The sequence below is a fragment of the Erpetoichthys calabaricus genome, chromosome 7 (assembly GCF_900747795.2).
Source record: "Erpetoichthys calabaricus chromosome 7, fErpCal1.3, whole genome shotgun sequence".
Classification (NCBI taxonomy): Eukaryota; Metazoa; Chordata; class Cladistia; order Polypteriformes; family Polypteridae; genus Erpetoichthys; species Erpetoichthys calabaricus.
This window is the reverse complement of record NC_041400.2, coordinates 7,900,594-7,913,187: the sequence shown is the minus strand read 5'-3', so window position 1 is coordinate 7,913,187 and position 12,594 is coordinate 7,900,594. Positions and strand designations below refer to the sequence as shown.

Genomic DNA, 12,594 nt, shown 5'->3' with positions numbered 1-12,594 from the left:
GCTCAGGATCCCAGCTGGCAACCCCTCAAACAGACAGCCTAGTCTCACCCTCCAGAAATGACCATCTATCTGCCAGATGTTACGTGAGCATCCCCATGGCCTGGTCCAGCCGCTTGGGTCCTGAACGGTGAGAGGAACCCCAAAAATCTCGCCGTCTTCCATAATTAAATCTAAAAGTACTGTAGTAGAATGATAGGAGATCGAGAAATAGTGGCAGATAAAATGGACGAAAACAGGACAGAGAGAGAGAGTAACATGGACCTGGAATACTGCAAATAGTTACAGTATGACATTCCCATAGGTGTTTGAGTATTCATAATAATTTGTAGCATTTGGGAAATTGTTCCAGGGCTAACTGGGCATTGGGTCATTTCTTTTTTCCGACCGTTTCTAATTGTGACTTTCCTTGCCAGGCAACATGACCAGAAAGATTGTGACAAATACCAGAGAACGGTGGAGGTAGCAGACCTTGAACAGAGTTTAAAGGGTTAATAATAAAAATTAATCTTTGTCCCAAACATTATGGAGGGCACAATACATTCTAATGTGGCAAAATATGAACAATACACAGCTGCAGTTTCAGAGAACCCAGGACTTAATCTCACAATCCCTTTGTTTGAATTGCTTTCTTATTTTAAAGTTCAGGTTTATTGTTTTGTGCACTCAATACAATTCAATTCTTGCTTGCATGTCTCCTGAGAGTAGTGACAATAACACGATACCAACAAATATGACACACGTACACCAAAAACAAATGTGAATCTGTAGTGTAATGGAATGGAACAAGAAATAAAGCAATGGCACCAATGGCGACATTCTATTTCAAATGCTGTACGTTGCCTGTTCTTTCAGAAGTGGGACCCCCTCTCCAAAGAGAACATCCGTCACCAGCAGGCCACCAGCGGTGAGAGGAAGCAGGGATCGCTTTACTGGAGAGTCCTACACAGTGCTAGGTAAGTTTATACTAACACAATAAATACACGATACACACGGTCCCTGGGTTACAAATGAGAGCTGTTCCTAAGTCAGAACAGGTACAGTAGAACATCGATTATCCAAGGCCATTTAGACCGATGCTACTTTGAGAACACAGATGAAACGGAATGGCCGCTGTAGTGGTGACGTTGCACAGTGAGAAACAATATTTAGAATTAAGGTGCGTCAGTCTTTCCAAATAATAAAGGTATGATGCTAATAGAACAATAAGAAGCGTGACACTTACAGTGGTGTGAAAAACTATTTGCCCCCTTCCTGATTTCTTATTCTTTTGCATGTTTGTCACACAAAATGTTTCTGATCATCAAACACATTTAACCATTAGTCAAATATAACACAAGTAAACACAAAATGCAGTTTTTAAATGATGGTTTTTATTATTTAGGGAGAAAAAAATCCAAACCTACATGGCCCTGTGTGAAAAAGTAATTGCCCCCTTGTTAAAAAATAACCTAACTGTGGTGTATCACACCTCAGTTCAATTTCCGTAGCCACCCCCAGGCCTGATTACTGCCACACCTGTTTCAATCAAGAAATCACTTAAATAGGAGCTGCCTGACACAGAGAAGTAGACCAAAAGCACCTCAAAAGCTAGACATCATGCCAAGATCCAAAGAAATTCAGGAACAAATGAGAACAGAAGTAATTGAGATCTATCAGTCTGGTAAAGGTTATAAAGCCATTTCTAAAGCTTTGGGACTCCAGCGAACCACAGTGAGAGCCATTATCCACAAATGGCAAAAACATGGAACAGTGGTGAACCTTCCCAGGAGTGGCCGGCCGACCAAAATTACCCCAAGAGCGCAGAGACGACTCATCCGAGAGGTCACAAAAGACCCCAGGACAACGTCTAAAGAACTGCAGGCCTCACTTGCCTCAATTAAGGTCAGTGTTCACGACTCCACCATAAGAAAGAGACTGGGCAAAAACAGCCTGCATGGCAGATGTCCAAGACGCAAACCACTGTTAAGCAAAAAGAACATTAGGGCTCGTCTCAATTTTGCTAAGAAACATCTCAATGATTGCCAAGACTTTTGGGAAAATACCTTGTGGACTGATGAGACAAAAGTTGAACTTTTTGGAAGGCAAATGTCCCGTTACATCTGGCGTAAAAGGAACACAGCATTTCAGAAAAAGAACATCATACCAACAGTAAAATATGGTGGTGGTAGTGTGATGGTCTGGGGTTGTTTTGCTGCTTCAGGACCTGGAAGGCTTGCTGTGATAGATGGAACCATGAATTCTACTGTCTACCAAAAAATCCTGAAGGAGAATGTCCGGCCATCTGTTCGTCAACTCAAGCTGAAGCGATCTTGGGTGCTGCAACAGGACAATGACCCAAAACACACCAGCAAATCCACCTCTGAATGGCTGAAGAAAAACAAAATGAAGACTTTGGAGTGGCCTAGTCAAAGTCCTGACCTGAATCCAATTGAGATGCTATGGCATGACCTTAAAAAGGCGGTTCATGCTAGAAAACCCTCAAATAAAGCTGAATTACAACAATTTTGCAAAGATGAGTGGGCCAAAATTCATCCAGAGCGTTGTAAAAGACTCATTGCAAGTTATTGCAAACGCTTGATTGCAGTTATTGCTGCTAAGGGTGGCCCAACCAGTTATTAGGTTCAGGGGGCAATTACTTTTTCACACAGGGCCATGTAGGTTTGGATTTTTTTTTCTCCCTAAATAATAAAAACCACCATTTACAAACTGCATTTTGTGTTTACTTGTGTTATATTTGACTAATGGTTAAATGTGTTTGATGATCAGAAACATTTTGTGTGACAAACATGCAAAAGAATAAGAAATCAGGAAGGGGGCAAATAGTTTTTCACACCACTGTATGTATTAAATAAGAATGTGCTAAAGCTAACTGAACAAATGTAATCTAATGCAGATACTAAAGCTCCTTTTCTATGTTAACTAATGTTGCCTTATTTTAATTTCTTATTTTGTCTTTTATTTTTCTTTTCTTCATTATGTAAAGCACTTTGAGCTACTTTTTGTATGAAAATGTGCTATAGAAATAAATGTTGTAGTTGTTGTTGTTGATAGCGACTAGGGAGGGGTGAGTGAGCCACGCCCACATTTCCATAGTCACCGCCTCCTTGAGCGCTCGCTTGGTGCAGTCGAGGTTGTAAAAGTATCGTACTGGCGCGCTCAGTGCAGTCTTCACGACAAAGCTTTTATGAATTATAAAAATACACTTACAGGCCCACCTCAGATAATGCGGAACTTCAGTAAATGGGGGCACGGACAATTAGGGGTCCACTGTACAGTTAGGTCCATAAATATGTTAAAAAAATGCTTTAGTTGCCTCACATTTTTATGCAATCGTTTTCTTCACCCCACTGAATTAAAGCTGAAAGTCTGCACTTCAACTGCATCGGAGTTGTTTCATTTAAAATTCATTGTGGTAATGTACAGAATCAAAATTAGAAAAAAGTTGTCACTGTCCAAATATTTATGGACCTACCTGTACATACAGTTCTTATTTAGCATCAGTTAGTCAAATGTTTTTCTTAATACATAGTATAAATTTTACCTTTCTGTGCATATACAAACCTTAAGAAACACTTCTGACTAGTTTAAAACGTTTTTCATTTCTCCTTGCTGCTGATCTTCGGCAGATGCAGCCCAACATTCCTGTATCATAACAGTTTACTGAGTGTAGCTATCTCAAGTGTTTCACTGAGCGTTCTCGCATTTTTCATTTTGTTCTTCTTAAAGCCCTAAGAAACGCCCAAACGCCCTGCACCTTCTAAGGCTTCTGGCAATGAACCTAAGCACCAGAAAAACTTTAAGACAGTCCAGGAGAAGGTTGAACTACTGGATTTGCTCCTGGAACTAAAAAGTTATGCTGCAGTAGCCACCCGAGGAGCTGTAAATTCTTTGCTTTGCCGTACAGTTATTATCTTCATTACATACCTTCGTCATACCTCATAGCTAATTCATCATCATCTTCAATTAATAACATTCATTATTGGTGAGTACCTGTACATTTTACTGTATTTTTATTAAATTAAATTAAATTATTACGTTTTTACCCTACTTATACCACAGAAAATGACAGCGCATACAAAAGAAAATGCACTTGCATGAATTACAGTACATACAGTCATATGAAAAAGTTTGGGACCCCCTCTTAATTCTTTGGATTTTTGTTTCTCATTGGCTGAGCTTTCAAAGTAGCAACTTCCTTTTAATACATGACATGCCTTATGGAAACAGTAAGATTTCAGCAGTGACATTAAGTTTACTGGATTAACAGAAAATATGCAATATGCATCATAACAAAATTAGACAGGTGCATAAATGTGGGCACCTCAACAGAGATATGACATCAATACTTAGTTGAGCCTCCTTTTGTAAATCTAACACCCTCTAGACGCTGTCCTCCTATAGCCTGTGATGAGTGTCTGATTCTGGATGGAGGTATTGTTCACCATTCTTCATACAAAATCTCTCCAGTTCAGGTACATTTGATGGAAAGCCTGCTTCAAATCATCCCATAGATTTTCGATGATATTCAAGTCAGGGGACTGTGATGGCCATTCCAGAACATTGTACTTCTCCCTCTGCATGAATGCCTTTGTAGATTTCCAACTGTGTTTTGGGTCATTGTCTTGTTGGAATATCCAACCCCTGCGTAACTTCAACTTTGTGACTGATGCTTGAACATTATCCTGAAAAATTTGTTCATATTGGGTTGAATTCATCCGACTCCCGACTTTAACAAGGGCCCCAGTCCCTGAACTAGCCACACAGCCCCACAGCATGATGGAACGTCCACCAAATTTGACTGTAGGTAGCAGGTGTTTTTCTTGGAATGTGGCGTTGTTCTTCCACCATGCAAAGCGCTTTTTGTTCTGACCAAATAACTCCATTTTTGTCTCATCAGTCCAAAGCACTTTGTTCCAAAATGAATGTGGCTTGTCTAAATTAGCATTGGCATACAACAAGCGACTCTGTTTGTGGCGTGAGTGCAGAAAGGGCTTCTTTCTCATCACCCTGCCATACAGATGTTCTTTGTGCAAATTGTGCTGAATTGTAGAACGATGTACAGGTACACCATCTGCAGCAAGATGTTCTTGCAGGTCTTTGGAGGTGATCTGTGGGTTGTCTGTCACCATTCTCACAATCCTGCTCATATGCCGCTCCTGTATTTTTCTTGGCCTGCCAGACCTGCTGGGTTTAACAGCAACTGTGCCTGTGGCCTTCCATTTCCTGATTCCATTCCTTACAGTTACAGAAACTGACAGTTTAAACCTCTCAGATGGCTTTTTGTAGCCTTCCCCTAAACCAGGAGACTCAACAATCTTTGGAGAGTTGCTTTGATGATCCCATGCTGTCACTCTTCAGAGGAGAGTCAAAGGGAAAGAAGCACAACTTGTAATTGACCACCTTAAATACCTTTATATCTCATGATGGGACACACCGGTCTAAGAAGGCTTAACGAGCTCATCCAACCAATTTGGTGTTCCAAGTAATCAGCATTGAGTAGTGACAGGCATTCAAATCAGCTCAATGACAAGGGGACCCACATTTGTGCACAGCCAGTTCTTCACATTTCATTTAATTTCATACAACTAAATACTGCGTCACTAAAAATCTTTGTTTGGAAAACACCGCAGTACTCCGATGTTCCTAGGAAATGAAAGACATACCACTGTTATCTTTATTGTTGAAAGGAGAGTCAGTTATTATGTAGGTTGAGAGGGGGTCCCAAACTTTTTCATATGACTGTATACAGAGGCGTAGCTAGGGTTTTCAGCGCCCGGAGACAACTGAAGATTTCACGCCCCCTCCTGTTTGCCAAAATGCAATGGGGAAGGAAAATTTGGCACCCCCTGGATTCTGCACCTGGGGACAGATGTCCCCCCTTGCCCCCCCCCCCCCAGCTACGTCACAGACTGTATAGCGGTAACATCGGTATTTTACATTCTAGCACTGTGGGAGACATAGCAGTACAGTACTGTACAGTATACCGGATTACCTTTACATTTTTTTAGGGTAATATATTAACTGAAATTAAAGTCTTTTGGGGGCATATTTAGGGTTTAAACTATAAAAATAGGCATTTATAGGCATTTTTTTAACCACATCCAAAATTCGCGGTTTTTCAAAATTCAACGGTGCTCTAGGAACGTAACCCCCGTGAATTTCAGGGATCGTCTGTGATCCATATTACTAAACGAGAATGGTAAACCGGATGGACGCAGGGACATCCGGTCATGGGCCGTGGACGCAAAAGACGTACTGCGCAGGCACCCCACAAATCCCCCCCCTCCAAGCAACGGAAACCGGATGGAATGCAACGTGAAATAAGAAATGAGGCGCCGTGCCCATAGCACACAGAAAAAAGGAGTCATACGCCGCCGCACGAAACCCATTGCACACGAAACGGGACACACACAAAGAAGAGGATTGAGACCCACAACACACAAAGCCCCCCTCCAGTAACTGAAATAAGAAATGAGGAGACGCGCCCCTAGAACACCACAAACAGAGGAGTCCCACGCAAGTGCCACATAGCACACGAAACGGTTCGCACACAAAAAAGACGATTCACACCCACGACACACAAACACCCCCTCCACTAACAGAAATAAAAAGTCAGGCAACAAGCTCCTAGCACACAAAAAAAAAGAAGACGCGAGCGCCACACAAAGCCCATTGGACACGAAACGGGACAGACTACAGACATAGCACACGAAACGTACACAAAAAGGACGATTCAGACCCACGAGCACACTAACATAAATAAGAAATGACACACAAAGCCCCATTTCTGAACGAAATGTCCGTATTAAACATACGTCATCTCAATACATTCACACTATGCAGCATAGGTGGATCTCATTACAATGAGGCACTATTAACCGTTCAACCGCAGAAAAGGCTCCATATTAACAGTGAGTGCGATCCTCCTTATTACTTATCCATATTTCTAACGCTGAAGAACAAACAAGTCATGAATTCACGATCACGGGTACAAAACGATACGGCTCGGGTAACGGGACCAAACACACGAACCCACATGAAAAAAAACAATACACATCGGCTAAAATGCGCTTCTGAAACTCCGGAAGAAAAAATGTCTCGGCTCCAAAAACGCAAAGCTCAACTAACACAGTTACAGAAACGAACCCAGATGGACAGACACAAAGAACGTAGACGCATGCAGCGCACGTCTCAAAGTGCTGCATCGAAACAGGCACGGGTTCAAAACGAAACACCTCCCGTCTCAGACATACAGAAACGGCAGCGAAGGGACAACATAAATAAACGCAGACGTCTACAACGCGCATCTGAAATGCCGGAAAACAAGCAGGCAAGGCTCCAAAAAGAGAAAGCTCGACTGACCGACATACAAAAACGGGCAAGGCTCAATACAAACAATGCACGACGTAAACTACAACGGGCTTCTCACACAGCACAGGCGAATCGATTACAGCTCCAAAACAGCACGTCCCAAATACTGGACATGCAACGACGCGCCTCTCAAATGGCACAAGCAAAAGATACACGTCACGGACATCGACGACAGACACCTGCTAAACGCTTGCGCCAGTTAGCTGACAACGCGTTCAATAATGAGTCCACTATTCAGGAAAATTCATTGGGATTAATGAATGTCATTTGCAATCATTGTCATTCACTTAACTTCCCTGAAGAAACAACTGGCAATACAAGTAATGAATTTACACGTTGTTGTCAAAAGGGGCAGATTAGACTGCCTCCTTTACATTCATATCCTGAATATCTACAGAACCTTCTAACTAACGATGTACCTGAAAGTAAAAACTTTATGAACTGCATTAGATCCTACAATAGTTCATTTGCTTTTGCATCTACCTGCATTTGCCATGACCATCAACAAATCACAAGGACAAACCATGAACAAGGTTGGCATCTACCTCTCTGAACCCGTTTTTGGACATGGACAACTTTATGTGGCCTTCTCACGAGTTCGACGTTCATCTGACATTAAAGTTAAGGTTATAAGTGCTCCATGCCAAGGAAAACTCATTCAAGGAACAAGACACCATCTTTACTACTAATGTTGTGTACAAAGAAATTTTCCAATAAACCTTTACACTGTGCCAAACACTTTATTGTTTGCTTTCTATATGCATCATCCACACTTTCACACTATGCTATATCTCATTCATACATCTCACTCTTTGTCATTTCCCAACACCAGGGGTTGGTGAGCGAAGCGAGCAGGGGGCGGAGCCCCCTAGTAATAATAATAAATAATAATAGTGTTATTTTTGAAATTCCAGATTTTACCAGGAAGTGTTTATTTCACTAACAATCAGGACTGAGAATGAAAGTCAAGTGTCACTTGGGTAGTTGCAATGGATGCATTTCAAATAAAATGTCGACTCCCCCCTTCAAAATTTCAGAATTTTCTCTGGTGCTGACCCTGCCCACAGTTCTCAGAATGTTTGCATTCTTTTCCTTCTTTATGTTCAGTCACCAGTCCGCAATACAGACATCGATAGATGTCTTGGTCCCCTTCCAGCTCATCGAAAATGTGCTGTGCGCCTCCTAAGAAGTGATGACATGAAAGCATGTTGTCCCCTGTAGACCTGCATGCCTATGACAGGGCTAACCATTAGGAGTATAACTCCCATGATGCCCTGCTGGTATTCAAACAGGAGGTCCAGGATAAATGTACCAGGAAGCAACCTGGTCAGGATGCCAGTCCATCCATCCTGGCACCTACAATATCTATATTACTAAACCACAGTTTAATTTATGCACGGACGCACCGAAACGCATGCGCACTGCGCCGCGGCGCCCCAGAGTCAGTAGGTGGCGCCCACACAACACCATCTGTAAACTAAACTTGCTCTACTCCACTGTGCCAGTGGCGCCCATTCAGTAACAGAAAAACAAAAACGAGGCTGCATGGATAGCGGCGCCCCAGAGGCAAACGTGAGCCCGTATGGATAAAAACAATGAACGAGGGTGTCTACAACGCGCCTCTGAAACAGCAGACGCAATGGAGTCACGGCTCGAGACCGCATGGATAAACACAATACAATTTATACACGGACGCACCGAAACGCATGTGCACTGCGCCACGGCGCCCCAGAGTCAAACGCAGCGGCTTCCCACCCTTTACCATGGCTACGACCTGTGAACTACCCCTGAGGTAACGCGTGCACGACAGGTTGTACCAGATGAGTCACAGCTCCAAGAAGAAACCGCTTTAGTACAAATATATTTATTTAATTAAATGAACTTTTCCAGGACGCACCCACCCTCCATGATATTTCATCCCTCCAAGTATCGGAGGGAACACACAGTGATTGCCATTCTTGGATTTGCGATTCTTTCGAGAATCGCGGGGTTGCTAATATAAATATATTATACAGTATATACACTGGGGAAAATAACTATTGAGCGTATCAACGTTTTTCTTAGAAAATATTTTTCTAATGGAGCTATTGACATGAAATTTTCACCAGATGTCGGTAACAACCCAAGTAATCCACTCATACAAAGAAATCAAAACAAATAAGTCCATAAATTAAGTTATATGTAAAAAAGTGGAATGACACAGAGAAAAGGAGGTGCAAAAAGGCACAGAATGCAGCTGAGATCCGTCAGCATTTAGAAAGCAATCATGTTAGCCGCCTTTCAGTGCAAATGAATATCCACTGGTTCAGTCCTAATTGATGGCCTATAAAAAGGTTTCTCATTCCCAAGGGTGTCACACGAGAAGCATCTCATGATGGGTAAAAGCACAGAGCTCTCTCAAGACCTTCACAACCTTACTTGATGGCATGATCAGCATCAGCATCAAGTGACTCCGTGAGAACCCTAACTACAAAGAGGACTATTTCATTTATGTTAGGTAGAATGCCCAAAGGGGACTGGGCGGTCTCGTGGCCTGGAACCCCTGCAGATTTTATTTTTTTCTCCAGCCTTCTGGAGTTTTTTTTTGTTTTTTCTGTCCACCCTGGCCATCGGACCTTACTCCTTTTTATGTTAACTAAGGTTGTCTTATTTTAACTTCTTATTTGTCTTTTATTCTTCTTTTTTTCATTATGTAAAGCACTTTGAGCTACTTTTTGTATGAAAATGTGCTATATAAATAAATGTTGTTGTTGTTGTTGTATTAGTGACAGACGTACTTCTAAACTTCTGAATGTTCCAGTGAGCACCATTGGGGCCGTAATCCGCAAGTGGAAAGAACATCATTTCACCATAAACCGGCCACCATCACCAAGATTTCTGTCCAAAGAATAATCAGAAGAGTCGTCCAAGAGCCAAGGACCACTCGCCGAGACTTTCAGAAAGACCTGGAATTAGCAGGTCCAGTTGTTTCAAAGCAAATAATAAGTAATGCACTCCAGCACCATGGCCTCTATGCACACTCACCACACAACACTCCACTGCTGAAGAAAAAGTACGTTGAAGCTCGTTTACAGTTTGCTGCACAACATTTGGACATGCCAATGAAATCCTGAGAGAACAGAGTCTGGTCAGAGGAGACCAAAACTGAACTCTTTGGATGTCATTGCACACAGGAGGAGAAATGGCTCTGCACATCATCGCCCCAAAAACACCACAGCAACAGTGAAGTGTGGAGGTGGGAACATCATGGTGTGGGGCTATCTGTCAGCATATGGTACTGGCAGACTTCACAGAACTGAAGGAAGGAAGAATGGAGAAATGTAGAGGGACATTCTTGATAAGAATCTGCTGCCATCTACCAGGATGCCGAAGATGAAACAAGGGGGGACATTTCAGCAAGAAACACTCAGCCAAGGAAACTCTCAGTTGGCTTCAGAGAAAGAAAATAAAGCTGCTAGAATGGCCCAGTCAATCAGCCGACTTGAATCCCATTGAAAATCGATGGAAAGAACAAAAGATCAGAGTTCATAGAAGAGGACCCCGGAACCTTCAAGATTTGAAGACAGTTTGTGTGGAAGAATGGGCTGAAATCACACTTGAGCAGTGCATGCGACTCGTTTCTCCATACAGGAGGCGTCTTAAAGATGTCATTACCAACAAAGGCTTTTCTACTAAGTATGAAATACATTTCAGTAAGCGTGTTCAATACTTATTCCCTGGGTCATTTCACTTTATTACACATAATTTATGGACTTATTTGTTTTGATTTCTTTGTATGTGTGGATTACTTGGGTTGTTACCAACATCTGGTGAAAATTTCACGTCAATATCCCCATTAGACATATATGTACTGAGAAAAATGGTGATGCATTCAATACTTATTTTCCCCACTGTATATACATATATATACTAGGGGGTTCGCCTCCTGCTCGCTTCGCTCGCCAACCTCCCCGGCCTGCGACTTCACGTCTCTGCCACTTGTGTTGTGAAGAGGGGGGCTGAACACACCCCAAGGAGACGTGGTTGCTCCTTCCGAAACCCCCTCTTAAATGGTGATACAATGGGAAACAAATACAGTTTCATTTTTTACCTCCTCTTTGCTCGATCAGCTACTGGCTTGCTGCTGATGTGCCTTGTGATCTGCATCTCACACGGTGCTTCGAACATTTAAAAGCCTGTACAGCAGCTGTCCTACTGGTTAAATCTTTTGGCTCAAAGTCTCGTCTCGCGGGACGTGAGTTCTTCATATTTTTTAGTTTATAATTTAAAAAGGAATAAGAATCTGAAAATCTAACAACATCACATTAAAGTTCGATAAATTCTGAATGATACCAATCATATATATGTAGGTTTTAAAATAAGCCCAATTTAAAGAGTGACAAAAAACATGGCATAAAAAGTCACATAAAATGACATCTGTTTTTACCTGCATTGTTATCAATCTTTAATTTAATATTGTTTTTTGTATCAGTATGCTGCTGCTGGAGTATGTGAATTTCCCCTTGGGAATAATAAAGTATCTATCTATCTATCTATCTATCTATCTATCTATCTATCTATCTATCTATCTATCTATCTATCTATCTATCTATCTAATCCTGCCAACTACGCTAAAATATCCATCCATCTGTTATATAGTGCCATTCTATCTATCTATCTATCTATCTATCTATCTATCTATCTATCTATCTATCTATCTATCTATCTATCTATCTATCTAATCCTGCCAACTACGCTAAAATATCCATCCATCTGTTATATAGTGCCATTCTATCTATCTATCTATCTATCTATCTATCTATCTATCTATCTATCTATCTATCTATCTATCTATCTATCTAATCCTGCCAACTATGCTAAAATATCCATCCATCTGTTATATAGTGCCATTCTATCTATCTATCTATCTATCTATCTATCTATCTAATCCTGCCAACTATGCTAAAATATCCATCCATCTGTTATATAGTGCCATTCTATCTATCTATCTATCTATCTATCTATCTATCTATCTATCTATCTATCTATCTATCTATCTAATCCTGCCAACTACGCTAAAATATCCATCCATCTGTTATATAGTGCCATTCTATCTAAAATATCCATCCATTTGTTATATAGTGCCATCCATCCATTTTCCAACCCACTGAATCCGAACACAGGGTCACGGGGGTCCGCTGGAGCCAATCCCAGCCAACACAGGGCACAAGGCAGGAACCAATC

The 12,594-nt window shown here is 41.5% G+C and overlaps 1 protein-coding gene across 4 annotated transcripts in view; it reads left to right on the top strand.

Annotated features, from left to right (window-relative positions):
- The window catches only part of fsd1l (fibronectin type III and SPRY domain containing 1-like), a 141,849-nt gene that overhangs the window by 121,129 nt on the left and 8,126 nt on the right, over positions 1-12,594 (top strand). For 2 of the 4 annotated variants that reach the window (XM_051929806.1, XM_051929804.1), the window contains one exon: positions 856-953. In XM_051929806.1, coding sequence (XP_051785766.1) covers positions 856-953 — 98 coding nt within the window. Of the gene's footprint in view, positions 1-852; positions 954-12,594 lie in introns of all 4 variants that reach the window. The other 2 variants (XM_051929805.1, XM_028805051.2) reach the window with 1 other exon arrangement.